We start from the raw sequence: 16,549 nt of genomic DNA, 5'->3' as shown, positions 1-16,549 counted from the left end.
GACGCTTCACCCAGAGCCGCAACATTTTAAGGGTCAGCCTGGGGAAGGGGAAGCATTACAAGCCGGAGTTGCCATAAATGTTGTCACATTATATGGAATCATATTCGTTGCATCTTGAGCTGCAGTGGGGTTATCATATATGAGCTTTGATTGGCCGTCGTTTAGGAAGAAGGGCACATCTTCACTCAGAGTCACGTCTTGGCCATTGTAGTTTGGCTTTACTTTAATACTTTGTATTTTTCAGCTCTCAGCTGCTATTTTCGCTCTGCTCAAATGTACACTTTACACTTTTATCACCTTTTTCAGCGAGAAATAAACATTAAATCAACACAAAAGCTTAATTAATTGTTGCTCGTCCCTGCAGCCGTTGTAAGCCCTCAAAGTGTTGTCCCTGTCCTCGACTAAAGCAAATAAATTGAGTTTTGAGCCACTCGGCGAGTGGGAGACAAAGGATGTCCATGTCCTGGCCAACTGCAGGGGCATTGATGTGGCTTTAAGTGTTGGGGCAATCATAATGAAATATTGGTTCAACAGAGAGAGGGAGAGGTAACCAGAGGTGGCGGCGTGCTTTGTGTTCCGTCACAAAGGCAGGACGGCCGTCAACAGGATACGCCTGGAATATGGCCAGGATATGGCGAAAGCCCCACTCAAAGGCTCAAAGCAAACAGCGGCAAGAATTCGTTTCATCAACCCGATGCGCCAGAGCCGAGCCAGGAGCAAAAACTATGCACGCAATTCGTGATAAGTGTCAGGAGTGTGGAAATTGAAATGCTCCAAAGGATGCAATAGTACCGCCATGGCTCCCGGTATCAGCACACACACGTAACACCATTTGATATGCCTTTTGTGTGTGTATATATAGTCATCCCTGGCGTGGCCAATAACCATATCTCGGCCACCTGGGGTGGCAATGAGGCAATGTAGGCAGTGCCAGTGCAACCTGCATTTATAAGAGAGGTAAACAATATTTAAAAAAAAAAAGGAAAAGGGTTTAATGAATAAAAATCTCTCCTAAGATATAAAAGAATTTAAGTCTTTGCTTGATTAGCATTATTTATTAAAAATTTTATATTAATATAATTGTATTACATCCCCAAGAGAAGTCTTTTCTTTCCTTTTAAAAAGAATCGATTTGTGTAAAAATTGGCAGCACTATTGCAGCACCTTACCAATGGCAGTCAGAGGTCTGAGTTTGTGTTGTCATTTGTGGCACGTTTGCACGCTGATTTGTTGTTACTTTCAAATTGGATAATTGCTAAATTCTTGCTTATTTTATTGTAATGGCCGGGACGATAAATGTAATAGCAGTCATTAGGAGCTGCAACAGCAGCAGCAGCAGCAGCAGCAAGCGAAGCACCAACAGCTTCCGTGCTACGTACGAGCTGCAAACGAGTTGGCCAAAACGGGCTCCCATGTCTTGGCCAGGTACTGCTGGGGGTATTATATTGGTCTTGCACTTGGGCCAAGTCTGAGGTCTGAGGTCTGAGGTTTGCTTTGCATGCTGCCACTCATTAATATTGCGCCCCTGGGGCGAGCAACCAAATTGCAGTTACGTGTGGATGTTGCTGTTGCTGCTGCTGCTGCTGCATGTTGCCCATGTTGATGCACCGCAGCAACTCCTGTTGTCGTCGTCATGATGCAAGTGCTCTTTTATGGCTTCGATTGCAATCTGTTGCGAAATTGAAATTGAATTCAATTGGCAGGGCATCGCACCGATCGGAGCGAAGCGTGATTGATAAACTGCTTGCCGGCCATTGACACAGTTGCCATAAGCCATAAACAATTCGACATCGAATTCTTGTCACTCGCCTAAGCGGGTGTTAGTTGGCTGATTGATGGACTGACTGATTGATGGCCCGCGGTATTTATGGCTGCATTTAGCCCTGGCCAATGACAGAGGCGACATGTCCACGCCCCAACGAGTCAGCTGGCCATAAAATTGCGTTATTAACTTAAAAGGTTCTAGGTTCTGGGTTCTGGGTTCTGGGTTCTGGGTACTTGGTTCCAGGTTCTCAGGTTTCCCTTCCTGTCCGTCTAAAAGACAGCAAACTTTGCAGCCGCAAACAAACACGGGCCAAAAGATAAAAGTGCAGGCTTATTGAAAAAGTTTCGCGACAACTTGCACTGAATGGCAGACAAGTGTAAGACAAACTTTGCCGCAAAAGCGACAGTTTCGCGTTGGCCTTTTCGCAAGTCATGTGCCTAAGAGTCTGGCATGTTTTTCAGGCGGAAAGGATATTAGCTATTCCATTAGATACTTTTTACAGAATATAATTTCTTAAGATACTTAAGATTCCTGTTAAAAATGATCTTTAAATGCTGTTATATGACATTAAATATTTTAATTCACTTTATTTTGCTAACTAATTACTTCAAGTGGCCTGACCGTAGATAATCCTTTGATAACCCCTTCTTAAAGCCCACCTTTCAGGTGCTTAATATGCCATTTGGCAGGGAATGCCAGTTTCGGGTATCTTGCCAAAAGATGCTCCCTTTGAAGTTCATCACTCGAGCTGAACTTTGGAGACAAGTGGCACGCCTCGCAGCAGCAAGTCTAGCATTTCAATTTCACTGAATTTTTGCTGAAATAAATGTCCCCTCGACCGGGCTCCATTAAACAAATGTTAGAGGGCTGAAGTGTGGCAGTGAGGCAGCGGGTCGCATGATTAATTTTACAGCTTTGTAGTGATTACAAGGCGGCGTTCCACTTAATTCGGTGCGAGCATCATTAATGACTCGGGGCCTGGGCCTGCTCCAGTTTCGTTTCGCCTTTTGTGCCGCTGCTCTAACGAAATTATTTAGCACAGAGCCCAGGCACTGTCGCCTCATTACGCAGTTCTCCGGCTCAATTGAAACTCTTGCCACCAGTCATCACATCACATCGCGTAACATCACATCAGGCATCAGGCACACGGCTTTGCAGTGTTCCAAGCCACCCACTTGGCGGCACTTGACTTCCGCTCGAGTTGAAATGCAGCCTGTGAATGCAGCAAAAGAAATGCCAGAACGCACGAGGCTCTACACAAAAGCACTTGGAGAAATGTTTAATTTAAAATATTTAATAAAAAGCACAAGAAGATAAGAGAAAAATATAACAACTTTGGCTTGCCGAAGTTAGATTCCTTTCTTGTTTTTTTTTAAATAAATATCTAACTGCTTCGGAAGCTTGTGTCCCTCAGAAAGATTCTAATTGCTCACCTTAAGAATACTTTACTCTCACCTCTTCAGTACAATTTTCGCTCAGTGTGCACAAACACTTGGCAGATATAGACATCCACATGAGCACCACTTAATTCGCTTGATTTGCTTGAAATGCTCCCAGAGACGTCTTACAGGGTGAGAGATAAGGTGCCAAGTCCCCTGCCAGCGCTTCGTTTCATTTGATAAATTCATTATATGTATTTTTTTTCGGGTCGGGTTTTATTTATGCCCACATATATCTGCTGGAATCCCGGTGTTTCGTTTTTTTTTCCCCTTCCTCCCTGCTAGCCTTGACAACTGTTGCCATTAACAACATCGCAGAGAAATCGAGAATGTACCACGTACCACGTGCCACATGCCACGTGCTCCAAGCGCCATGCTCCATGCTCCACGCTCCTCGCTCCATGCTCCACGCTCCTCGCTCCATGCTCCTAATGCGTCTCCATGGTCTCGTTGGGTGTGTGTTTTCCTTTGGTTTGACAAAGTTTTTGGCCATTTACGAGTGTATATATATTCATGGGCTGCTGGCTGAGAGTCGGAGTGGGACTGGGTAGCGCCGCAGCGCCGTTGTCTGGGTAAATCAAATGAGATCCGCCTGAGATACATTTAAATGCCGGGCCCAAATATTACTGCTCCGAAATTCAAACAGAAACCGAAAAGTGCGAGCCTGGCAGACAAAAAAGTTTCGATTCGGCCCCAGTGCAAACAAACAATGCTCTCGACAGACTAATTATTTTAGCTGCCGCTACCAGTGCCAGAGTCCGACTGGATCGCGGGATGAAGACACAAACTAATCAAAATATTTTCGCAACTTTCCATTATGAAGTGAAAAGTTGACGGCGCTGGCGTCTTCGCAAGGCGGGCAGGCAGGCAGGCAGACATTGCTCTTGTCTGCGTCTGAGTCTGGGTTTGCATTTGCATTTGCATGAACAATGAAAGGCAAATATTTTGCTGCTATTGACATTCATCTGGAGGGTTCCGACTTGCCGTCTATATCTAGTATATATACCCCGACCCCGCTGGGCATTCAATTAAGACAAATTATGAGCGCGTCCTCTCGCATTTCAAGAGCTTCCGCTCGAGGAGCATCTGGCCAAAGTCAATGGCAAATGACGAATTACGAACGAGACTCTGATGGCTGGTTGACAATCTGCAAAGTGGTCCTTGGACAATTCGGATTATATTTTTTTTTGTGCCAAACTATAGTTGTTTTTGACTTGGCGTGCGTATATATTCCACTGAACTCGGCTCCGACATTGCCACACGCTCTCATGCTGATTTATGAATTTAATTAAAAACGGCACAGCGACACAGGGCAATTTCAGCTTGTTCTGCGACCTGCAGACAAAGCTCCGTCTTTGTGCCAAAAGAAGACACTCCCTTGGCCCGCCGAAATGCTTTTATGATGTAAGAAATAGTATTACTACACAAGGGGAAAATGTGAGGACCAAGAAATTAATATAAATAATAAATTTGAGTTGGAATATTTAAAAATAAAATGTATAAAAGGTCCAGCTACTTAAGCATTACTTAAAATTAGTTTATATCGTCTTTTATTGGTATTTCTAGCATTATTTTCAAGCCCAAAGTTAGGTCAAATTTTTAATTAATATTTAATGACCAAGTCCACCTGCTATTTCCCATTTTCCTGTGTAGATTAAGCTTTGGGGTTTGAGTTATGTGGGCACGTGTTTGTATTTAATTAGCTGCGGCCATGCATCTTTAGAAATGTGCGTTCGCTTTGTTATTTTGCCATATTTAAAATGCGCCTTTTAAGCAATTATTTTGGCCATCTAGGCAGCCAGGCAGCCAGCCCAGCCATTGTGCAGCTCGAGATGCTTCTTGCAGCTTCATTGCGGAGTTTGGCTAACAAGATGCGGCAACAAAGTTGCCTAGAATGTATATGCAGTCGGGCCAGCAGAATGCCGCGAGTATCTTATTTTTGGTGGCTGCCGTACCCACATAATCAAGACAAAGCCAAGAGCAGCACGACAGACCAGGAGGAGAGGAGTGTTCCTCCTACCAAAATGTTAGGTTCATCTTCTCTCCTCCCTCCAAGGTGCCCTTGGCCCTGCTCTTTGGCTTTGACTTTGGCTTTGTCTGCGCTCGCTTCTGGCGTGCCATGTTTATCTTTTAACTAATTTTTTTCCATGTTGCTTTTTGGCCCGCGTACTTAACTTTTGTGGGGCGCGTGTGTGTGTGTGTGACGATGCTGAGCATCTTTGGTGGAAGTAATGGCCAAGTCGCCAAGAGTTGCATGCTGCAGAAGTTTGCTTTGCGCCCGCCTCGTTTGCGGCAAGCGAACCGCTCCAAAAGCAGCCACAAAGCCCAAGCAGAAGCTCCATCAGGCCTGCCCGAGGCCCTGAATCATTCACAAATGAGTTGCAAATTAAATAGAACTTCTTTCAAGAGCCCTGAATAAGGAATATTTACATTTCTTTAAGGAAGTAAATGCTTGCTCAAGATTTGTAGTTCATATTTCTAGGCTTTAGAAAAAGAATTTTTAAATAAGTATCAAAGTAATTTATAGTTTTAGTAAGATTTGGGGAAACATTAGATCTAGAATTAGTTTATGAGTAAATCTTCCAGAAGCTGTACATGATTTACACCCCAGAGACAGTGCCAGTCATGCTTGTTTGTCTCTGCGACATTTTCGGTGGCTGCTTAGCGCACTTGGCGCGATAACCGCGACAGGTTGATGCCGTACTTGATTACCATTTGACAATGCGGCTTAAACGGGGCCCTGCCGCAACTTTGGTGGCGCCACGAAACCGACTGCACTTGCACTATCGATATCGTGTTTAATTAAAGCCCAGCCGGATCAATTTGTGGGCTGCTGCTTCGGGCATGACACGACCTAAAATTAGAATCCGATTTTTCGGGTTGTTCAAGAAAGTCCCTCCTAGTGGGCCATAAATTGCGGATGAGCCCTGGGCCAAGCTAACCCACAACTCGGCCGACTCGCTTCCAGTTAAGATAGTGTCACACGGCCAGCAAAACATTCCGATAAGATCGGGCCACGCTAAAGTCGTCGTCATCGGGGACCACTCCCCCGCCATATGGAGTACACACGGAGTACATGTGGACACGAGTGGCCGCAGATACCTTTGTTTTGGTACACATATCTATGACAAATGTTCGAGTCGAGTGCGCCGGCGATAAGCAGATACTAATTAATAACCGCCGCCCTCTGGCTCATGTCTGAATAGCCCAGCGGAGGCGCGGAGTCGTCATATGGCTACCTGCAAAAGGTATTTGCCAAAAGAAATGGCCAGGCGAGCGATCGATGGATCGTAGTAGCTCGGGGGCGGGGCGTGGTCTACCCATAACCAGTTGTTGGATTTACATGGCAAGAAATACTCAACTGGGTTGGCCATCATCTTGTCAAAAAAGGATATGGAAATGTGTATCATATCAAGTAGAAATAATTCCCTGACTCATTTTAATATTTTTTTGGGTGAATTTTTAAAGATATAATCTGAAGATAAGGTTTCTATTCCTAGAAATGATAGGTCACGGTAAATAAAAAAAGTCCCTAGCTCACTTTTTCTGAAAACCCTCTCTGGTAATTTATATTTATCATTGTTCCTTTGAGTCTTCTAGTCTAGTCTAGTTTCTAGGTGAAAATCTAAGAAAGTAAAAACAATCAAGCTGCATTTTAGTGAACTATATTTTTTAAGCCACACTGGAAATAAGAAAATATGAATTCAAAATACTAATTCAAAGGCTTCATTTGCAAATCTTTGGATTAAAAAATCCTAAAAAATCTCTCACGTTGATTACCTTTTCCTCACTTTTAATTTTTCCAAGTGGCCTTGCAATTTCCATTAATTATGACCGCAGGACGGGGCGCTCCGATCGGCGGCGGCAGCTTCATTGGAAAAACGTGCAAAACGCTTTGGGCCCGAGGCAAATCAAGGCCTAAGCCAAGTGAATGATTCAAATCTCTCTGGCGGTGTGCTGGTGTATGTATTATAGGCGCCACCGGTGATCCAAGAGCTAGTCTACAGGTTGCATGCACCTAATCGCCCGGCGCCATCGTCAGAGTCCGGCAAGGGGTCAAGGCAGCGCCATGCTGGAATCTCGGACCACGCATCGCCCGGACATCAACGCACCGCGTTTGCATTCCATTAAATTAGCCGCCAAGGCAGCTCCTTATTAGCACCATAATTTAGAATGCACGCCCACTTCTGGAATGCCCGCTTCCCGATCCCTGGATCCTCCAAGCTGCAGTCCTCCAGATGCAGTCGATCCCCGGTATGGGCGACTACTGTGCGGTCGCCGGTTTTGTTTGCAATTTGTTAATAGGTTGTGGCATGCAGCATGTAAATACCTAATGCCAGTCTTGGAGCTGGACCAGGTCTGGAGTCTGGAGGCTGGAAACTGGACACGAAGCTGCACTGCCGAGCATTCTCATTAGCCATGCGGTTTGCCCGGCTGCCGGCTACCGGCTGGCAACTTAATCCGCCGGGGCGAGCGCTTATGCTAATGCCCAGTACTGTCCGTGGGCCTGTGCCTATGCCATGATGTGCATTAAATTTGCACACGGCTTTGGCCAAATTAGCCGGTATTGGCCAGTTATTTAAGGCATCTATTAGTCATAAAATCGATTGGATGGAGCCCATGTCCAAGCTGCTCCCTGGGCTCATTCGCACGCCTCGGCCACGGCTCGTACTTGACTTCTGAACCGGCGCCCACCGAGCGTGACTGGACTGGAAATGGAGCCACACCAAACCCAAGCCCAGGCCCAGGCCCCAACCAGACGGCCGAAAGACAGGCCTCAAACACGGCACAGAAATTGGCTAACCAAAACTAACAACAATGATGGTGACTGCTCCCCTTGTTTCTCGGTTTCTCAGTTTCTGAGTTCTGTTCAGATAGGAGATCTGAGTCGCGTTGAGCGCTCGAAATAGAATTTTTCCCACCATCTAAAAATAAAGCGACTAATGCAATGAGTATTTACATGAGGGTTGGCATCGGAACTGCGGCCCCCGACTACAAAATGCTCTCCGAAACTAAGTAGTTCTGAAAGATCTCTAGATTGCAAGATAAATGGTATATTTGTCGTTTATTTGTAAGCAAGGAGGGTGCACATTTGTCTTCGGTGAAAGTAGCTATGATCCCACTTAAGGTGGATTGTTTTAAAAATAAACACTGTTTTTAAGGTAATGTATTTATAAGGTGCAGTGAACGTTTAAAAAATGGATTTTTTATATTTTTAGTACTATAAAATTAAGGGAATAAAAATCTAGGAAAACATTTAGTTGATTTTAGTAGAGAATCTAGTTAGAATTAATATTTCTTTCGAAAAAGAAGTAAAATAGCAGAGTGATTCTTATATATCAAATGAAAAGTATATAAGAAAATTGAAAAAGTGGGTTTCTTAAATTTTTAGTACTATAAAATTAAGGAAAAACAATCTAGGAAAATATTTAGAACGATTTTATAAGATAACCTTTTATAATCAAAATTTAGCTTACGAAATAGAAAAGAATATTTTTGATCCCCTAACCTAAAGCATTTAAAAAGGCTTTAATAATATTTAGTTTGGTAATATTACTGCTACTTATCATTACCCCAAATCTTATCCTAATCATAACCACTTTTCACCTACAAATATTTATTCAACTTCCTTCTAGGAATAACTTCTTCCGAAAATAATAACAATATTTACCCTTATTGATAGTATTGCCAATATTTATTCTAGATAATTTTAATAACCATTTGTATTCCTGTCTACAAACTGGTGTTATCACCTCCCCGACCCTCGTAGCTCAAGTACCCCGTCGCGTAGATGGGCAAAAGCCGAGTTCAAAGTCTAGGCAACGCATTACAATAACTCCGAGTTTCGTGTTGGTTCTTTTGTTCTGTTCAGTTGTTTATTAATTTACCCATTTATATATAGTTTTTCCAAGCTTGCGGTTAGAGGAGGAGTTGAGGGAGAAGTTGGAGTGGAGCTGGAGCCGGAGTCGGTGGCTTTTCATGGTTCAGAGATGCGGAGACGTGTGACTGCAAATTATAAGGCCGGACCGGACCACATAATAATAAATGAAAATGTCTGTTATTCTCATGTGCAAAAGGAGAGGCCCTCGCTTATTATGCAGCTCATTTGCGAAGAGGGCTGGCCGTTCCCGCGGTCTCTCTGATTCTCCCTACTAGTATATAGTCTGGGGAATCGGAAGTTAAGCTAAACAAATATAGGCAGCGGCGTGTAAATGAACTCTGCTCAGCTCTGCTCTGACCTGCTCTCAATCGATAAAGAAAAGTGCTGTTGAGGGAGTTGAGCCCTGGAATTTGGTTTGCTTTTTTGGCTTCGGTTTTTTAGCGCCTCGAAAACAGAAAAAACACGGGAGCCGCTTGATAAGTCCACAACGGACAGCTGTTCGGGGCATCTATCATATGGCGGGGCTTACCGCCTGACATGGGAACATCCGGTGGCAGGAACGCCACGAACGGCCCTCGCTCTGGAAGCAACTGGGAGTTCAATAAACTTGTTCTTGAGCCTCGAAAAGTTTCTGCCGGGCCGAACGAACGAACGAACGAACGAATTTTCAAACTGGCCAGCATCGCCTCCTCCTCGAAAAGGGTGAACTGTTGTTACTGGACGGAGTCCGGCGATACACTTAATTTTGACAGATTACATCTCATTATGTACACCTCGGGGCGGGCTGTTAAAACGAGTTCGATTTCCAGTTCGAGGGAACAGATTGATGGCCAGATATTGGCTTTGCATAGTAATGCGGCCTCGGATCGATCTAAGTTATGGACCTTGCAAATTAATTCCCATTCTCACCGAGGCGAAATTATTTGGCTTCTAGCCGGGGCCAAATCGTACCGATCCTATCCGATCCGACCCGAGTTTTCACATTGTTTATTGCACAGCGAATTGGAGTTCATTTATAAGGCAATTTAAAATCAATTTACTTGTTGCATGTGCCGTTAATTTATCAAGACCTGGGGTAGCTCTCCACCCGCGAGGAGTCAGAGGATCTAGAGCTAGAGAGAGCAGCCTCCTCCATCGCCACTTTTCAACAGTCCCATCATGGGCAATTAATTAAAAATCAAGTGGCGGCGTGGCGAGGCGAGGCGTGCTGGCATTATGATTTTTTCATTGATACAAATATCGCGCTGGCTGTCTGCTCCTGACTGCCCCATCATCGCCAACTTGTTGCCGCTTCGCTTTGGATTTTTTTTTATGGCCCCGTCCGGTTCTAATAGGAGCACATTTATCAGCTCCGTACGTGCGTGGGGCTTAACTGGAATCGCGAGGGAGGTGTTTGAGGAAAAGCTGCCCGGCGTATCAAAACATATAATTTATTAGAAACAAATACAGACTACATAACACGTACGGCCCGGCCGAAGGAAGCTCTATCACCTGTCGAGGCTGTGGGGGACTGAAGCAGGGATGCCCAACCTGGGAGCACCGAGTCATAACAGACAGAAATACTACTTTCTTGGGAAAGATAGAATATTTATAGCAAAGAGAAGGGACAGCGCGCCAAGCTTGTGCACCCCTGCTGCACTAAGACTAGATCTCTATATCGTAATGAGGTGAGGATGCTCCAGGATCACAGTATCACTCCTCTTTCGTCTCTCCCGTCCATAATACATCCCATATTACAGGCAGTAGACCAAGGTCCAAAATAAAGCATTGAACAGGATGAAGGCCAGCGGGAAGACAAAGCGTGCCTTCCGGTCAATCCACAGGGACACCTCCTTGGGGGTCATGGTGGCAAAGGTCTGCGGGGGCTTCTCCTTTGTCGAGTCACCCGACGATGATCCTCCCGAGCTCTCGTTCTCATCCAGACTGATGGCCGAGTCCTCGCGGCTGAGACTGCCACCGATTATGATGGGTGTCTCGATGGTGATGACCGTGTTGTTGGGACTGCAGGACCTGTCCATACTGGTGGTGCTCATGGTGCTATCGGTTCGCTTGTAGCCATGCCGCCGGTGCTTCTTCAGGTGCGGCACGAAGGTGGACTTGACGATGTACTTGGTTGTGCGCTTCTTCAGCTGCAGATCGTTGTTCCGCCGCCAGATTGTGTTTACGAAGGCGAACTCCACCAGGCTGCCAAAGATGAAGATGGTGCAGACCAGGAACCACACCTCGGACATGGTCACATAACTGACCTTGGACAGGTTGTTCTCCTGCGAAAGCGAGAGGGTGATGAAGGACAGCAGGGTGGTGCAGCCAAGGGTGGTGCGGGCCGGTGTCTGGTCCGCCTGCAGCCAAAAAGTCACCCACGAGATGGTCACTATCATAACGGAGGGCAGGAAGTAATCGATGACGTAGTATCCCACCTCCCGGGTCAGCAGCACACTGAAGCTAATGGTGCTATAGTTGCCTTGAAGAGCTCCATGGGTCATCACAGTGCCGTTGGACACGCGAATGGACTCGTTGTACAGCGATCCGATCAGGTTATACTCCGTCAGCTGAAGCTGCGTGTCAAAGCTCACTGGGTTGGTGGTCTCCCAGTGCAGCTCCACCACCGAGGTGTTGTACATCCAGCTCTCCAGGATGGTGGTGCATTTCTGCTCGTCGAAGGGAAACTTCTGGAAGTTCATCCAGCAGTACAGGGTGGCCTGCAGTCGTGTGGAAACCAGGATCGTGCCATCCGGATAGATGGTGGTCAGCTCATCCTTGGCACTGGTTCCCAGAACACTGGACGTCTGCTCGTTGGTCAGGAAGATGTGTGGCACCCAGATCAGCTGCTTCAGGCCCTGCTCGCCCATGATGGGCTGTCGCCGGTGGGGCATGTACTCGGAGTAGGCCAGGCGTGGATCCTTGTAGCGCAGCTGCAACAAGCCCTGCACATTGAACTGCAGGTCACTGGAGTCCAGGTTCTTCAAAACATAGATATAAAATCGGGCATATATGGGTATGGCCACGGGCTCGCCATTCTCGTCGAAGTTCAGAGGCGGCACCATCCTGTCGTAGCGACAGCTGTCCGTCAGCCGCATCACGAACTCCATTTGCGGCAAGGATTCGGCGCTCATCAGCGAGGGACAACCACTGCTCACAGTCTGCGTAAGATTTAGAGTTAAGTCGTAGGCGTTGGAGTTGTTTCTGGGTGCCAGCATAACGGATCCATTGGTACCTTTAGAAAAATTTAAAAATAAATTATGGAAATAGAATAAATTAAAAAATATTACACATTTTTTAAAAGTATGTAACTTTTATTCAAAATCTAAACACATATTTAAGACTGCAGGTATATCCTCGATATTAATACTCTTAGTTCTTGAAAGGATTTGAAAAAGTTGTGAAATCAGAATATATTTAGTAGGGGGAATAAATTTTAAACCGCCAAGCTATTGCCATATGATTGATACGTTTTTTAAGTGCAGATAATTTCCCGCAGTATTTGCAATAATCTAGACGTGACTAAAAATATATATTGTGTCATTAAGATATGGCAACCTCAGGTTGAGACTTAATATTAAAAAAAAGCATTTAAGAATGTCCTTTTTCAAGTAATTAAATCATTGGAAAAAGCTTTTTGTTCAATTATTTTAAATAGTTATTTGGTGACCCTTAAAAAATTTAAATCAAAATAAGTTGTCTTATAAATTGTGAAATACATTTTATATCTCTAGAGGCTCTAAATGTCGCATGAGTTTATATTACTTTATAAACTATGAAATTAATAATACTCTGACAAGATTGAATGAATGTAAATATAAATTTAAATATTATTTAAATATAAAAATTCAAACATTTAAGATAAAGAATTACATTACAAATTTACATAAAATTTGATGCCAAATCTCAATAAAATTTCAAGCTAAATTAAGGAAGTTTCTCAAACCAATTACAAGCAAGTGAAATTACTAACTAGAGCTAAATTTGTTGCTTACATTTTGTCTCTTTAATATAATAAAGAAAATTAATAAATAATTTAAAAAAAATATAATTATTTTCTAAGAATTCTCATTATTTATTATATTCTTCCAGAACTTTTCATAAAAAAATAAAATGATTTTTCAATGTCCTATTTCCTTAGAAGAACTATAGTAAAGAACATTTTCCATAGATTTTCTTTTGCGTTTAAAGTCAAAACTTGAATTTTATGCCTTCAAGGACAAATTATCCCTGCCACAGGACATACCCAGTTTCAACTGAAGATCGCTTAGATCAATCCCAAACGAAGTTCTTAATCCCAAAATGCCGAAAAGTGTTAAATATCTGAATATATCCATTCTCCAATGCGTCATATTTTTGCACCGAATCACGAGTCTCGCTTAGTTGGTATTTTCCCGACGATTTTCTTTTTAATTTTTATGTTCCTTAGTTTCGCGCGCTGCGATTTCACGGCCATTCGCTTGGCCTTTTCCCGATCAACTACTTGACTAAATGGCGGACGGGTTGCAAGTTCGCGGACATCCAAGAATATCGGATGTCGGACCTCGGACGGGCTCGGGTTCGGCTCCGCTTCGTTCTACGTAATATCTATTACTAACTTATTTATTTTAATTGCGAGCAGCTTTTAATTCCTCGCCACTCATGACAGCTTGTTCGGGCAATTATTGTTCGGTGGCTCTTGGCCCCTTATCGCACTTGGCCAAAATCGCCTGTAAGTGCTGGGGGCTTCTCCCTCACCTGCCCTGTAATGCCGTTAATTGCGGTTATCACTGCCGCCGGTGAGAGAGAGTGCCGGAGTGGCCGGAGTACGACGAAATGTTTGCTCATGTCCCGGCTTTTTGATTTAGTGGCCAACGAAACGCCAGTCGGCGGTCTTTATTTATATTCTCATACATACTAGCAGCGAAAGATATTCGCTGTCGCACTTGAAGTTAGCGCTGGCGATCGCATAATTGATGATGACCCCTTGTCAGTAGCGTTTGGCTGTCGGTTTATTTTTGGCACAAATATTTCTGCAGCAACCTGGCCAGATTTGATTAGCCAACGGATGTCGATGAGTACTTCAGTCTGGAGAGAGTCAGCCCCAAAAAGAGCTCTTAACAACAGAAGCAGAAGGTATTGGCCCCCTTTTTTTTTTGTTGAATTTTGAATTATGATTGAAAGAAGGGGTAGTATATAACATATTTTAATATATTTTATTATACTTGATCTCTGAGAAATAACCCCCAATAAAGTAAGTTCAGTTGTTATGATAATATTGCTTTGTTTTTTGGGACCATTTATTCCGCATTCCCATTACTGTCATCTGTTTTCCGTAAAGTGCGTGAGAAGTCTAATGATTTTGAACAACTCCAAACCGACTCCAACCCCTGGAGTTCCCCCAACATATCTCTCTATAGAGACCCCTGCTCATCAGCACTTTAATCAAGCGTTCGAAGCGATGAGCTGCCCGCCCTGTTTTACCCAGAACAAGAACGCCTCCCGCTGTTTTGTTCATGGATAGCCATAAAAATTTATGACTGCACAGCAGCACAGACGACGCACAAAACAAAACTACGTCGGAGTGCATTACGCATGGCTGCGACTGTTGTGGCATCCACACCTAGTCTTATCCCCCCAAAACCATCTCCGATATATACATACACACACACACCACTCCCTCATTAATGCACTTGGAGGACTGGAGGCACGTGGCACGTGCAGCAGGCGGCCCACAACATCGCAGATAGCTGCGAAATCGCAGCAGATTGGACTCTTTGGCTGACAAATGTATGGCTATATCAAGTGTTTGTACGTTTATCTAACAGCTGAAAGTTTGATTTATAATATTAAGTGATCCATCTGGAGGTACTTTAACTGGAAATGGTATTAAAATAGTGTATAGAGTAATTAAATTCCTTTTATAATTATTTAAGTCTTTTCAAAAGTAACAAGTATAAAATAAAACTCCTTAAGGCAACCTTTGAATTATCATTACTATACCAAGTATGTAATCACCCTTCAATACAATTTATTTAGACGAATTTATGGCAGATATCATGGTGTATAGCTTAGCTTGAAGCCCACTCTTAACTCACTGATATACTGTAACAATTGTTATATGCTTTTCCCCCTGACAAATTTATACCCATCATAAAAACTGCTAAAGGGTATGCCGTGATTCGTCAGTGCCGCAATCTCCCGCACTAACAAGGCATATTAAAAATGTTTACAATCGCATTTTCACAACACTTTGCAGTGATTTTAACTGCAAGTGGGCGTGAAAGTAGCGTTGATTAGATAGAGCCGGAGTAGGAGGCTAACAGACACAGTAGCTGGCCAACTTGAAATCAATTAAAATCACTCGCTACTACTGCTACCCTCGCCGAGCAGGCCATATAAGTGCGGAAAATCCATTCAACTATTTAATCACCTTTCGCTGCATCCTCGCTGCCAGCAGCTTTCATATTTCATTTCCATTTTTTGAGTGCCAATGCTCTTTGTTTTGTACAGGAGTTGGGAGCCCTGCCGGCGCATTAATTTAAGCCGCCTGGAACATAAAAGCTGTTCGCAAAACTAAGCCGATTTAAGAGCACATTTGAATTCAAATGCCGTTCGTCGAAATAAAAACTAAACGAATCTAGAGCCGGGAGTCGGAGTCGGAGTTGGAGCCCTTTTCCCCGTGAACCCGTGAACGAAAAGGGAGTTTAAATGGCACAAAAACTGTCTGCAAAGTTTGCGTCTGAAGTTTTTAGTTTTTCGGGCGAATGCAAAAATTATAATCCTTTAAACGGCAATCGAGCGTTGTTCTGCGGAGCGCCGAAGATTAAGCCCAAGGAGTGCTCTCTAATTATGGGATGTAATCGAGGGATATAAGAGTAGAAATATTATGGATACATAGACATACAAATGTAGTGTATTGTTTCATTTTTTAAGGATTTGTTTATTGTTTAATTTTTATTACAATTTTGAAAGAATTTCATTAATTAAATTATTGTTCTTTTTTTTCAAAGAAAACACAAAAGGCTTAATCAGTTCTTCGTATTTCATGCTTTTCTTAGAACCTTACCTTCACACTCACTTTCAGGTATCACCTTATCTCACCTTTGTTTTATTGCAACCAATCTGCACCGGGTATTTGAGCGTCGGTAAGGCTTCCTTCCTCCTTCACCTGGCGAAGGTGAGTAATAGTTGCCGCTGTAATTGGGGGATTGGGGGGGCGTGTCCTGGCTGACCGTCACAGCAATTAAGGCTGGCCCAGACTTTCAGTAGACGATGCTGATGCCGGGCAGGTTGACATTGGACACCGGACAATGGCACATAAATCACACGACTCGCCGGACAAGGACACCGGGCCAGGTCCTTGGATCCTTGCGGCTAGATGGCTTGAGGGCTTGTCATGCATTTGATTCCGCTGGAGCTCCAGCTCTCGTGGCTCGTTTATTACAGCTCGGCTTTTTACAACTGTTTCAGCTGGTGTTTTTGGTCCATTCTATTTTATTATTT

At 43.9% G+C, this 16,549-nt stretch overlaps 1 protein-coding gene across 2 annotated transcripts; it reads right to left on the bottom strand.

The window, feature by feature from the left end:
* Positions 1-8,768: 8,768 nt before the first annotated feature.
* Positions 8,769-16,225, bottom strand: pHCl-2 (pH-sensitive chloride channel 2). Of its 2 annotated transcripts, none has more exons than XM_070287359.1 (2): positions 16,148-16,225; positions 8,769-12,299 (listed from the first exon to the last, which is right to left on the bottom strand). In XM_070287359.1, the coding sequence occupies exon 2, from the start codon at positions 12,280-12,282 to the stop codon at positions 10,819-10,821; it is 1,464 nt and encodes a 487-aa protein (XP_070143460.1). In that variant the 5' UTR covers positions 12,283-12,299; positions 16,148-16,225; the 3' UTR covers positions 8,769-10,818. The 2 variants fall into 2 exon arrangements, with proteins under 2 accessions (XP_070143460.1, XP_017038321.1); XM_017182832.2 differs by lacking the exon at positions 16,148-16,225 and adding an exon at positions 13,311-13,591.
* Positions 16,226-16,549: the final 324 nt, after the last annotated feature.

The sequence above is a fragment of the Drosophila kikkawai genome, chromosome 3R (genome assembly GCF_030179895.1).
Source record: "Drosophila kikkawai strain 14028-0561.14 chromosome 3R, DkikHiC1v2, whole genome shotgun sequence".
Classification (NCBI taxonomy): Eukaryota; Metazoa; Arthropoda; class Insecta; order Diptera; family Drosophilidae; genus Drosophila; species Drosophila kikkawai.
The sequence above is the reverse complement of the archived record's forward strand: the minus strand, read 5'-3'. Positions and strand labels throughout refer to the sequence as shown.

Coding starts and splice junctions, on each gene's coding strand:
- pHCl-2 (XM_017182832.2), bottom strand. CDS start 13,416: ATGACGCATTGGAGAATGGATATATTCAGATATTTAACACTTTTCGGC. Junction 12,300..13,310: donor CGATCTTCAGTTGAAACTGG/GTATGTCCTGTG, acceptor ATTTTTCTAAAG/GTACCAATGGATCCGTTATG.